The following is a 12,842-nucleotide window of genomic DNA, read 5'->3' on the forward strand; positions in this document are numbered from 1 at the left end:
AGATACAGCGTCTACATACATACGTGGACTTGAGTCATGATTTCTGAATAATCGTTGAAGCCGAGTCTTTGTCTCGGTTCGGTTGCTATGAAAGCCCGTCGACGCCTTCGAGACTCGAACCGATGTAAATGCGAGAGAATTAAACACATTCGTTTGATACAATCGACCCCGCGTTTTTTTTCGTTTTTGTCACCGATAAACGTGCCTCGAAGAAACATCTCTCGTGGGCTCGAGTTCGGAGAATCTGTACTTATCGTAGAATTTTCGAAGAAGGTCGTTCGCGTCGTTTAAAAATGATTTACATCGATCGTAGCGTTTATTTTTATACCTAAAATGTTAGAAGGAAAATGACGGGCTCGAGATAGCTTTCCATTCCTCCGTGCACGTTTATTGATCGCTGACTGCACAACGTCGAGGATCTACTGCGCAGGAACGGCGTAATTCAAAATCCGACTTTCTCTTCAAACACTGGCAATAATATTTTCTCGGGAGGACAAATATTTTCCCTCTTATGTGTCGTATCTTGTTCAGAGAATATGTACTATTTGTTTTTCGGAAGAACGATCTTTACTTCTGTACCTTTAATGATAAATCATTTAACCTATTCACGTGTATGGATTGTACGATAGACGCAACGACAATAATTAAATTTCGAGTACAATTGGGATATAAAATTGGCTACGATAAATGTTATAACAAGTTGGAATCGCTAAGGTCGCAAAAACGCGCGTTATTCCAAGCGCGTGGTTTAAACTTCCGTAGAGTGGCATCATTAAACAGCTTTATTGTCTAGAATTATTCCCCTACTCTCGTCATAACTAAAGAGATGTGAGTCACGTTCATTAAGTATATAACGGGTGGTCATGCACAGTTCGCGGAAACTGGAAACGAGATAAAGGACTAGGATTTAAGATTTCGCTACTAAGGATTCGATTACACGGCTGTGAGCCTCTCCGGTTTCGCTCGTCTTTGATTCTTTTCTTGTTAAACGTACGAGAACTCTATTTTCGTTCTTAGTTTCACGCCCTTCGTTCTGCATTTTATGCGCCTAATCAATGCGCCTATTTTCTCCGTAAATTAAACGAACACATTGAGTACTTTGTTCACACATATGTTACTCGACGATAAATAAAAAAGAATGTTTGAAGAGCCGAAGCGAAATTGCGACGTAAGAGTGTGCCAGGGGCATGCCTTGATTCAACATCATCGCAAATTATCATGGTTCTGCTGGATCTCATTAAGTAAATTCGATGCAGAATGACGAGCTGTTATTTATAGGTCAAGCTCGTGACAGTGGCAGCCCTGATTTCGTATCTTTTCTTCTCACGAAATTTCACGATGCATAAACATGGATTATTCGTTTACAATACTTTGTCAATAATAATATATATATATGTACGTAGTTCGTTCTAGAAGATATCGACATGATGTTTATCACATTATATTTATTGTCTCTTGATTATCTTGTAGATACATTATTGTAGACTGTAAAGTTTTATCAAATTTGTAGCAATTAGTAGTTAAGTGTAATGAATCTTGCAAGTATTCTGTGCAGTGAAAAACATGAATGTATATAGTTTAGGGAATATCTCTCTTATTTTCGATAACGTGATATCCAATCGCATAAAAATACACATTGTAAAGTCTGAAATGTTCCTACGATATTTCAATTTCAATTTAAATGAGATATATATGTAAATGTTTGATTTATAAGTTAAACAATCCAACGGGATGAATGTACCAATATAAAATATCTTATAACAATTTATATTAGCAGGCGCTTATCATCGTATACAGTTGCCCAGCCTGCTCCTTGATAGCGTTTATCACTATATAGCAGTAACAAGGATTTATTATTTCTATCCTTCTGTCATTAATCTGTGATAAGGAAAAGAACTGGTGTCATTTCTTTGCAAATGCAATTAATTAGATAATATTACATTATTTTCTGATGACAAATCCATATTATGTAAGTTCAACTTGAACGAGCTTAAAAACAACATAACGTTGCTTTACAAGTACAAGTGCCGATATTCATTGGAAAGAACAATCAACTCGTGTTATAAATAATAATAACTTTGATTAAACAGGAGTAATAATAAGGTGACTCAATCTTGATGTTCTGCTGGACTGACAATCATGACACGACTAGGAGGCAGAGCCTCTTTAATGATCACCGTAATGATCAGTTTTACTCTGTTGATTGTTATTTATCATATTCTCGATAATGAGGTCAAGGACATCACGACCAATAAATTAAATCCACAGTTTAAGATCGAAGAGGTTTATCCATTGAGTGACCTGACCGAGAATCCTCTTAGCATTGCCAGAAAAAAACAAATAGAGGCTCAAATAATGGGAAAATTGAAAAGCGGAGGAGGAAAGCTATTCAACGATATTAACTATGAAAGATTGCACGCAGAAACAGTTCCCTTGTTTAAGGGACATAAAATCGTGCATTTAGATTTAAAAGGAGCTCCTCCAAAGGCAAGTTATTACAAGTACCTGCTAAATTTGCTCAAAAATTTAGGTGCCACTGGTATACTTATAGAATACGAAGATATGTTTCCTTTTGAAGGAGCGATACAAAATATCAGTGCAGGAAATTGCTATACTAGGAAGGACATTGCAAAAATTCAAAAGATAGCCAGTAAGAATAATCTTATAGTCATACCATTGATTCAAACTTTCGGTCATATGGAATTTGTTCTCAAGTTAGATCGATATAAAGACTATAGAGAAGTTTCGAGGTACCCGCAGGTTTTATGCCCTACTTACAACAAAACTCTACCATTGATATACGAAATGATAGACCAAATAGTAGAAGCACATCCTGATATAAAGCATCTGCATATTGGAGCTGATGAAGTTTATCAGATAGGAGAATGTTCTAGATGCTTAGATACAATGGTTAAAAGACAGTGGGGCAAGAAACAATTATTTTTGGATCATGTTTCAAAAGTGGCAAAATATATAAAAAATAAGTATCCAGATCTTGTTGTTCTTATGTGGGATGACGAATTTAGAGAAATATCGTCCGATGAAATAATAGACAGAGGCTTGCATTTAATGGTAGAACCTGTCGTTTGGAAATATACCACCGATCCTGGAGCATCATTGACAGATCAATTGTGGAAAAACTATGCATCGGTTTGGAAAGATATCTGGCTCGCTACAGCTTTCAAAGGTGCTACTGCTCCAGATAGATATTATACCGATATTGGTTATCATATGGAAAATCATCAGCGTTGGTTGGAGATTATCAATAAATATTCTACTGAAATTAAATTTAAGGGTGCGATCTTAACAGGGTGGCAAAGATACGATCACTTTAGCGTACTGTGCGAACTTCTGCCATCTGCTATACCCTCGCTTGCTGTAAATTTAGCCATCCTGCAAGCTCCAGATTTATGTAGATTTCCGATAGAAGTACCTACTTCAGTATTACAAGCGCTAGAGTGCGAGGGCATCATTTCTCTAAGTATTCCAGAACCTCAATATGGTTGGACCAGATGTAGTTATCACGGTGTATCTATTTATGCTGCTATATTGCGGCTGTATTCTTTGACTCAGGCAGTTAGTAAAATGGAAGAGGATAACACATTTAAGGGATGGTTGAAACCGTACAATTTAAAATATTCTTTTTCAAATCCTAGTCACGTAGAAAGAGCGGTTTCAGAACTGGATAAATACAAGACGGAGATAAAGTATATTGAAAAAGAAATAAGAACAGCTATGGAAAACATATATGACAATTATACTATACAAGAATGGATAGAAACATATATCGCTCCTTTGAACGAGAAATTCACTCAACTATGGGAGGCTAAAGAAAGGATTTTAGAAAAGAACGTATGGCCAAGAAGACCACTAACAAAAACTATCTTATAGTTTAATAAATGAATAGTTTCCATAACGTGTAATATGAGACTGAAGATCGCACTAGAGTAAAGAAAGAAGCGACGTATTAATCGAGACACTTAGAATCTTTGTTTTATAAAGAGACGAGTAATCGATGGTATATAAAGTTTACCAAAACTATAATTTTGCACGTTATATGTCTAAAATATATAGAATATGCTCTATATCTCAATTCAAGCGGGTGATCAAATTCTATCGACTGCACCGTCCGTAAATTAGTTTTCCTTTTTCCCTTTTTTGAATCGTCTAACAAACATTCGATCGAACACTCGATCAATGAAAACTGATCTTAATTCGTGCACTTGAAGAGTGAACTAATTAGAGTTTTTCAACTAACACTTCTAGAATATGGATTTAAAGTTTGAATTTGTAATATCGTATATAGTTTCGATGAAGTGTTAATTTAAAAATTGATCCTAAAATTGATTAATTATTCTATCTTCTGAATTACTAGGTCACTAATTCCTAATGAAAAGGGCTCCACTAACCTAGTTGCTATTTATTAACATGTTTTATCGTTTAATACTTCCGACGGGCATCTTACATTTATGTTATTCAAAGCTAATTGTTCTAAGAACACGCATATACCACGATCTTACTCATTCTTGTTTGTTAAATGACGTGTTCTTCCGTTGTATGCATTCTGTTTTGTATATTTGTTTTTTTTTTGCATATAGTTTTGCATGATTAGTGCCATTAACAGTTAGGTATAGAAAAGAACCTGTGAATCAACAGTTTATAAAAATAGAGATATATCTGCGAGTCGTTTAATATGGACGAACGAGTTTTCTCTCGGTCTTTAAAACGCGAATAAAAATTTATTCGTTTATTATCCTGTTTTACTTAATCTTACGATGTTTAAATGCGATTATAGAGCTTCCTTTATCCCGTGATTTCTTCACGGATTAACTCTCAATATTGAACGATCTTTTCCCACCAGCATTTATACATGTATGACGAAATTACCGAGGACTTGAATACAAATCTATGGCAAGTACTCAATCAACAGTGTATGTACATCACTGTAACGAACGATGCTACTATTATTGTAAAAGTATTTTTAACATTGTTACGTCGATCCATATTAACATTATTACCGCAAGTAGTAAGATTTTATCAATAAATAAATTTGTTTTTAAATCTACTACGAAGACACCAGTAGTTTATTGCATTGGCCCCTCAAAGTATAAGTAATCTCTTATATACGGTAAGAAAGTAGCGAAAAATATTCGTATGGACGTCTTATGTACAGGTTAATCGTCCATGACGTTCGACAAAAATATTGTATTGCAAAAACCACTTTTCGTTACGGTAATTTTCACTGTAGCAGGCAAACTGACGACTTTGAACCAGGTAAATGGGGATGAAATGGTATTTGAGTTTGCTTTTTCGTGGGGATCCTTTTCACGACCTTGTGAATGGTGCTCATGTCCACTGTGTCGCCTATTTCTGCAATTATTATGGGCTTGTGATAGTCCTGATCTGTTTTCGTTAATCGAACACCCAAAATTTGCGCGGCTAAGGTCACTATACACAAAGAAACCTGAAATGAAAACCAGTTTTTTTTAAAAGGAAGTACAGGATATTGCTCCTCTTATTGTTTAAAGAATATTTTACCGCTTCACCGGTTCTAGCGGAAACATCGTGAGACGGAAATCCATTGTCTGCGGCGAATTTGTGTGTTCGATCCTTTTTCACCGTCCTCTGATGTTCCATGTCGCATTTGTTACCAACTACGGCCATCAGCGGTGTTTCCTCGTAGTTATCGCTCAATTTTCTGATTTTATCTATCCATTCTTCTAGAACTTCGAAACTGAAGCTATTAGTGACGTCGTAGACTAAAAGGATTATCTGAAAAATATTGTTTTTCCTCCTGTAGAAGAACAGCTGATCTAGATTTTTTTTTTTTTTTCTTTTTTTTTTTGTGAAATGATGTTTCGACTGAAACGTATGTCGGATTCATTCCGTTTACTTACATGAGCACCGAAGACGTATTTGTCGAGCATGTTTCCGTGTAACGCAAGACCGCCGACATCCCATAAATGTAGATTAACGTTTTTATAAAAACCAACGTTGACGTTCTTCAGGAAGAAGTCGATTCCAGATGTTGGCGTGTACTGTCTCGTGAACTCGTTATTGCAAAATTTCTGAGCGATGCTCGTCTAAACAGGGATCCTTGAATTTCAGTTATCCAGAATTGCTATTCTATCGTTACGACGAGAGAGAAAGAGAGAAGCTGTCGTCCTTTTCTAATTAAAGAACAGCTTTTCGGTTTCAAGAAAGGAAAATAAAAATATTCTAAAATAAATCATCGACTGTCGATCAATATACATAGTAATCTTAATAACTAAGGGTTTTCGGATCAGTAGAGTGTTGCTCGGGCATTCGACCATAACACGGAATTTCTACGTCGATCGAAACTCGCGTGTTATGCTTACCTGCTAATTAATAGCTAGAAGTTGTTTGAGAAGTAGAAGTTGTTCCTGTTATTGAGCAAAAGAATTTTGACGAAGAAAAGAATTCAAGACAGACGTGAAACGGCTCGAGTCACGAATACCTAATTTAGCTCGAACTACGAGTAGACTGTAGGCTCTAATTACTAAAGATTTATTGCTGACAGTGTATGACACTTCGAGCGACGAAGATGTCAAAATGGTTATTACCGATAAAGTAAGGCGCAATAAACATAAAACGTTCTATACTTGCGAAAGTATGTTTAATTGTGGCACTGACCACACTTCGCACGGAGGAAATAAATCGATACGTTGCTTGGTTCTTCGAAGCTCAGGCACTCTGAACTCGAAACAATTTAATCATATACATCGACGTTTCGTATGTGTATACCCTTCCAAAAATGTACGATCGAAAGTCAAATCGATATTTTGTTACTTTCGCATTAACGCAAAAACAAAAGACTAGAAAAAGTACACTGTCGCTTGGGACTTGGATTACACTTCCGGTTAGACGCCGGGGACATTAGAAAACTCACTTTGCCGGATCCAGAATCACCGACCAGCACGATCTTCAGCTTCTTTACCAGTAGGTCCTCCTCGATGTCAGACATTGGGGAAGATCGGGATAAAAGGAGCACGAAAGGAAGAAACGCGACGATTGACGAAAAGTTTCGGGAATCATGCGAAAAGTCGTGTCGGCCACGACGGTTCTGCGTCGACTATAATGCAATATATAAACGAAGGGTCTGGCATGTGGCTAGAGAATGAAATCGAGCGAATCGACCGACCGGCCGTGGGCAGTGCGACGTCGTCGTCGTCTACACGGCTGCATGAATAAATTAGCGAATAATCGATACGAACAGCCATGGTGCGTACCTCTGTCTCTCGTCGATATTATACTCGACAAACTTTTTCCAATGACGATCTTTCGATTAATTATGAATACCCTGTGACGTAATGGATCGAGGTCTTGTACTTGTACGTGTCAAGGTTTTTCGTAATAATTCTCATTGATTACGTAGTTAGTCTTTTCCCCATTCTTTGTTTTCCTTTTCCTTTTTCCTATGCTGGTGTATATGTATAGTATACACATACAGCGTATATAGTACATAGGTAACGGTATGGTAATATCAAACGGTTCGAGATTCAAGGGTCAAAATAATTCGACCTCTCGTCTACTCACGCTATGCGCTTGAAAATAGTGTAAAAAAATATGTATCTGTCTTTCGTGGGCAGGAGTAAGTACTTAAGTAATCGCAGGTAGATTCGTTGTTCGATCGTAATTGTCGTTGTTCGCTGGCTGAAACAAGAAATTTATTACAAATTATACGTTCCATAATATCTGTCCCAGCGTCTACGTTTAATCTTTTCATGTATTACCTTCTTGATATGCTTCTTCGTTTCGGTGCTTGTATTTTATGGAAGAATTTATGTATGAATCCCTGCAGCGTATGTACAAATATTTATACCGTAATAGTTAATTAAAAATCAAATCCTTATAATTTGCTAAGAGGTAGTAATTAGACACGCGGCAGCACGTTGTCGTACGAACGACCGTCAGTCTGTCGGCGCGTTCAAAATTGGCCTTCACTATTTCATAGTATCTTCCATCGCTGCAAGCGCATCGATTTTACAATTATAGAGTGTATTTTATTTATTAGCCGACTTCAAATATAATTATCCGGTTATGTGATTACCTCAAGCTCAAGCACCGTAATTTAATGCATTTTACACGTAGTATATCTATAGCCTTCTGACTTTTGTCGGAGAATCGGAGATTCTCGGGATCCCAGCGGAGTTCCAACCGCTCTAAATTTGGACAATTGTTAGCAATTCCGTCCATCAATTGATCCACGTGAATATTCACGCCTAACCTCTCCTGTGTTCCCATTACAAGAATTCTAAAATAAGAAACGGGAATTTCAAAGATATCTTGTCGTAGCATATTAAAGATATTAAAGATCTAAAAATATATTTTACTTGGCATTGGTCAATATGGGTAATACACTCTGCCATAGTTGATCGGTGATGTGAGGCATGCCGAATAACGCGAGTCCCCAGAGTTGATGACCGTATCTCGACAAGAATTTATGCAGACCATCGTCGGTCAGGTTATCGGAACTATCGAGATCTAGAGCGATCAGGTTCCGAGGATTGCCGAGTTCAGCCCAGGCTTTTAACACGCTATCGTTGAAGCCGTTCAGCTGACCAGCGCTCAGGAAACGAAGACCTGGAATTCTGGTCAACATGTCGATCAGACATTCCGTTGACAGGTCCGTCCCGGTAACGTCCAACTCCTGGATGCTCGACTTTTCCCATTCTACCTGCATCACGTATTCGCTCTGGAGATCTGAAAAAGGTGCGTAACATTTCAAGTTTTGTATAACCGAAGGTAAGATTGCACGTTGATGAATATTTAGTTACTCGTTCCCTGCATGAGGAGACACTTTAATCTCCTGCTCCTTTGAAACAGAGTCTTCATGGTTGAGCCAGTGACTTTGGCACAGAAATTCACGGCCAAACATTCGAGCTGGATGCAATTGGAAGAAAATGCGTCGATGTGTGAATCGTCTACAAAATTGATCCCATATAAATTAATTACTCGCAAATTAGGGGTCGCTGATTTCAATTTGTGCACATTTATCACTTCGTAGATTTCCTCCTCCTCCTCTTCTACCTTCTCGTACGTTCCTATAAGATTCTACATGTAGTTAGTTTCTCGTTGAAACAGGTGGTGGTATGATAAGGATTCGCTTGGATTTCAAGGTAGACACGAACCTATAAGGTGAAGGATCTCCAAGCCGTTGATAAAATTGTAAATTTTTCTCATAAAGCCCTCCATGAAGATTACCTCTGACAGGCAGATGCACATGTACTTGAGTTTAGTCGGGAAGGCTTGCATCTCCGAAAAATCGTGCAGCTGCATGGCAGTGGAGAAGTCGAGAAGCATGTGAGTCAAATTTGGACATTTATTTGCCAATTCGTGAAGAACCGTGTGGGTGATCAATTCGATCGGCAATTCGATGTACCTCAGCGAAGCTCCAAAACGCGTGCTGTTACCAGAGAAAGTTATTTTAATATTTTACGGCTGCGTGAATCCACCGTATCGCTATCGTTTACGAGTTATATTTTGGCAAGTAAAGAAGAAGTTGATTCTGGCGTGAACCTCGGACGCGAACGTTACCTGCCAACGTTATATCGAGAAAGTATCTACTACCTGATCAAGTGCAGCAGATTGTCCAAAGAATTCACGTGCAGTCCACTGATTTCCGGTCGCAGAGATACGTGCTTCCATAATCGCGTGTCGTACGCGATTTGCCGCCATCTTTTGCACACACGTGCTACCCTGCATATTTCGCGATGAGACAGATAACTGAAGACGTTTAGCAACACCTTGTCTGGCAGCTTTTCTATCGTCTAAAAAAATTGAAAGAACAATAATCCTTAGTACGAGACGCGTTAAACAATTCGACAGCTGCCTGGAATTAAAAGAGCAAACTCGAGTTGACGTCTTTCGTCACATCTTTGGTAAAGTTGATCACTTACTGTCCCAGCGAAGCGACTTTTAACCACGCCGCCCTCGGAAACGAACATCTGAGACGTTTCCACGGCGATCTGACCCCAGACATCGACACCCCCGAGATCCATCTTGTTATTTTCTCAAAACGTACTCGAGGCACAAAATTGCTTTCCCTTTGGAAAGATATTGTCACAGAGCTTACTTCGATCGACAGGATGTTGATCTATCCGATCCGATGAACGTTTAATCCACGTGTGGCGAATTGAACTTTGCACCGTGCGGAAAATTACCGATACGTAAAGAAGAACGGGAATATTTATTCAACGACGAAGAAGGTTCGTGAAAATCGCGGCACACGGCAGATTTCAAGGAATCAGAAGTTCTAAGTCTTCGACGGGGATTTCTAATCGGATCGCGCCTGCGCGTCGTCCTAAATATAAGACTTGGAAGACCCGTCTCCGCTTTAATTTTAAACTCGTCACCTGCAGCCAAGGTACATTTCCTTGTGTTTCCCGTAAACGTCAGATTTTGGGCGAAGTTTAGGAAATATCCGCGTGTCTCGCTACAGCTATTGTTCGCAACTCGTTGCGCGTGTTCGTTAATAATAAAAGAGTTTCCAGAAATGCTCGCACAGTTTACTTGCAACATAATGTCGATGGAAATTGTTTTTACATCTCTTTAAAATCGACACGAGAAAATCGGGAATTTATTTGCTGATAAATTTATGTTTACCAAAATTTCATCTCTTCTTTTTCGGGTTTTCTTCCTTCTTTTGATTTCAGCGGACGTCGTAGAACACTTGACCGCTAATATTTTGTCTCATCGAAGAGGGTCATAGGCTTTTTAGAAATCTGCCAGAACAGCCTGGTTGATGTAAGACTTGGAACTTATCCGACACGAGACTTAACAAAACACGTGGTATTTACACAAAGATATATGTACTACAAGAAAATGTTTTTCTTTTTATTTTTTTTTTTTTAGGAATCCGAGTCTTTGTTTCTCGATAAAACACTTGGACTCTGTTACCTGATTATCGATGTCATTGTTTTGGAGTATTAAAAAATCGAGTACTTCGATCAAATAGCAAGATGGATAAAAACGTCGCTCTAATTTTATTAAATGATATCTGTTTTTTTTTTTTTTTTAACAATCAACATTTGTCGCTAAACTCGCAAGTTCAGCTTCTATCAGAAGAAATCTCGCGTGTCACATGATGTGATAACGAATTTCATAGTAGCAATCGATAACGTCACCGCTTAGATGGTTTCATCCGGTACAAATAGGATCTTTTTATTTTCAAATAAGCGCAAAGTTATTATGCAATACTAAGATGAACGCTCTTGCGCGAACAAATTGCTAGCTGCCCAGCTAAACGTTCAAAATTAAATCAAAACTTCTCCATCAAATAGAACTATCGATTGATATTTTAACTAAATAATTACCACGCTGGATGCCATTCTTTTCCGATAAACGCTACGACCGACATCCTCTCTAGATATAGCATTCGTGGCGAATTCCACGTCCAGCTGATGCCAGGTGCTCATTGTTGGAAATGCAATTAATTACACCGTGCTGTACGATCGATCTAGGAAAAATCACTTTGAGCCACACCTTTCTCGATCTACACCGAATTATTGAAACCGTGTGATATGCAGAAATGTCGCGAAACAGTTCAACGTTCCTTCGTTCATGTCAATATATTTTACAGGCACTCGAGTCACCGCGAGTTCAGAAACGGTCCCGAGCCGGCAACCAATTTGTCAGGAGTTCGTCGGCTGACTGGACGACGCTAGGACTCATTTCAAACTGAGTGGTAGCTTAATTAGTTATAAATAAAGGCAAGCAGTCAGTCAGGCAGACATCAGGCAAAGATAAGAATAGATAGAACGCACTTGTATGTACATCCTACCAATACGATCTCCATCTTCTACGTGTCATAATTCTGATTTGCAAGTTGTAAATATAAAAAAGCACGATATTGCAGATGTTCTTCTAAACGTTGCAAGAAGAATGCAAGATTGTTATTGCGACAACGTTTAACAAATTTTGTTATGACAAAGAAAGCTAATGTCTGTTCTGATAATTTACCGTATTCGATCGTTTTATAACCTCCTTCTTATCGTCGTCAAAGTTGTTGAGCTGTTGAAGTGCAGCTTCTACGCTCAGTACGTTCCAGTTGGACATTCTTCGTGCATCCATAGCGATGGTATATCGGTTGATCGAGAACGAATTTAGATATCAAGAAAATAAGGTTTATATCGCTATACATATATCTCCGTACGAAAACAACACACCCTAACATTACACTATTTACTGAAAACGCTACGAAAGAACGAATAAGGGCTTTACACTTTCACCGTATCCTTTGCGATTTAGTTTAACGCGTAACGACACTCGAGCAAACGATAGGAAATCGTAGAATGAAATCTCACAAAAACGATTTGTGCATCACAAGTACACGGAAAAATACGAATTTTGGTAAAAAAGATCGAGATTGCGTACGTTCTCCTTCGTAGGTACTTTCTGACAGAGGATAGAAGATTAAGCCATCGTTTAATCACGTCCTTCTTTCGGTTTACGATAAATGTGTTGACTTTTGGATTACATAATTATCTTATGACTGCAATCTTGTCGAAGTAATCCTTTTTCTTCTTTGTTATTTTAAATACTTATCGTTGGTTAGTAAGAACGCATGCAACCCTCGATGCTTGTCGAAAATCAACCTAGTCGACCATTGTGATGTTCTTATGCTAAGCACCCTACGTTCTAGATCGGAGGTGAAAAATGTAACTAAAATAATCTTAACTTTCTGTCGTTCCCTAAAATAGACTCGCTGGAGAGCTGTGCCACGCAAGGATGCACAGCCAACAGAGGGCCGTCATGGTACATTGCGGGACTTTTCGAAAATTCAACAACAAAAAACATGTTGAATTCCATTTCGGATTATT

The 12,842-nt window shown here is 38.2% G+C and overlaps 3 protein-coding genes across 6 annotated transcripts; 1 reads left to right on the plus strand and 2 right to left on the minus strand.

Moving 5' to 3' along the window:
* The first annotated feature begins 1,837 nt into the window (after window positions 1–1,837).
* Window positions 1,838–3,952, plus strand: LOC138182250 (hexosaminidase D). The gene is made up of 2 exons (XM_069117908.1): window positions 1,838–1,969; window positions 2,091–3,952. Exon 2 carries the CDS (start codon window positions 2,140–2,142, stop codon window positions 3,889–3,891), a length of 1,752 nt encoding a protein of 583 aa, XP_068974009.1. The 5' UTR covers window positions 1,838–1,969; window positions 2,091–2,139; the 3' UTR covers window positions 3,892–3,952.
* Window positions 3,953–4,567: 615 nt separating this feature from the next.
* Window positions 4,568–6,930, minus strand: LOC138182358 (ras-related protein Rab-28). Its single transcript, XM_069118105.1, has 4 exons — window positions 6,911–6,930; window positions 5,898–6,185; window positions 5,539–5,794; window positions 4,568–5,464 (listed from the first exon to the last, which is right to left on the minus strand). The coding sequence occupies exons 2-4, from the start codon at window positions 5,954–5,956 to the stop codon at window positions 5,240–5,242; spliced, it is 540 nt and encodes a 179-aa protein (XP_068974206.1). The 5' UTR covers window positions 5,957–6,185; window positions 6,911–6,930; the 3' UTR covers window positions 4,568–5,239.
* Window positions 6,687–12,683, minus strand: FipoQ (F-box/LRR-repeat protein FipoQ). 4 transcript variants are annotated; one of them, XM_069118100.1, is made up of 9 exons: window positions 11,983–12,683; window positions 9,592–9,791; window positions 9,153–9,427; window positions 8,799–9,065; window positions 8,355–8,724; window positions 8,072–8,275; window positions 7,852–7,987; window positions 7,755–7,813; window positions 6,687–7,674 (listed from the first exon to the last, which is right to left on the minus strand). In XM_069118100.1, the coding sequence occupies exons 1-7, from the start codon at window positions 12,091–12,093 to the stop codon at window positions 7,852–7,854; spliced, it is 1,563 nt and encodes a 520-aa protein (XP_068974201.1). In that variant the 5' UTR covers window positions 12,094–12,683; the 3' UTR covers window positions 6,687–7,674; window positions 7,755–7,813. The 4 variants fall into 4 exon arrangements, with proteins under 4 accessions (XP_068974201.1, XP_068974203.1, XP_068974204.1 ...); XM_069118102.1 differs by lacking the exon at window positions 11,983–12,683 and adding an exon at window positions 11,337–11,719; XM_069118103.1 differs by lacking the exon at window positions 11,983–12,683 and adding an exon at window positions 9,921–10,917.
* Between the last annotated feature and the right edge of the window lie 159 nt (window positions 12,684–12,842).

This window comes from Bombus flavifrons, chromosome 8 (assembly GCF_040668555.2).
Source record: "Bombus flavifrons isolate JBK064 chromosome 8, iyBomFlav1_principal, whole genome shotgun sequence".
Lineage (NCBI taxonomy): Eukaryota > Metazoa > Arthropoda > Insecta > Hymenoptera > Apidae > Bombus > Bombus flavifrons.

Excerpts from the sequence above, each read along its gene's own strand:
- LOC138182250 (XM_069117908.1), top strand. The coding sequence starts at position 2,140 with ATGACACGACTAGGAGGCAGAGCCTCTTTAATGATCACCGTAATGATC.
- LOC138182358 (XM_069118105.1), bottom strand. The coding sequence starts at position 5,956 with ATGTCGGCGGTCTTGCGTTACACGGAAACATGCTCGACAAATACGTCT. Across the intron at positions 5,795-5,897 it reads AATACGTCTTCGGTGCTCAT|GAGGAAAAACAATATTTTTC; the intron begins GTAAGTAAACGG and ends GTTCTTCTACAG. Across the intron at positions 5,465-5,538 it reads CCGCTAGAACCGGTGAAGCG|GTTTCTTTGTGTATAGTGAC; the intron begins GTAAAATATTCT and ends TTTTCATTTCAG.
- FipoQ (XM_069118100.1), bottom strand. The coding sequence starts at position 12,093 with ATGGATGCACGAAGAATGTCCAACTGGAACGTACTGAGCGTAGAAGCT. Across the intron at positions 9,428-9,591 it reads AATCTGCTGCACTTGATCAG|CACGCGTTTTGGAGCTTCGC; the intron begins GTAGTAGATACT and ends CTCTGGTAACAG. Across the intron at positions 8,276-8,354 it reads CCCATATTGACCAATGCCAA|AATTCTTGTAATGGGAACAC; the intron begins GTAAAATATATT and ends TTCTTATTTTAG.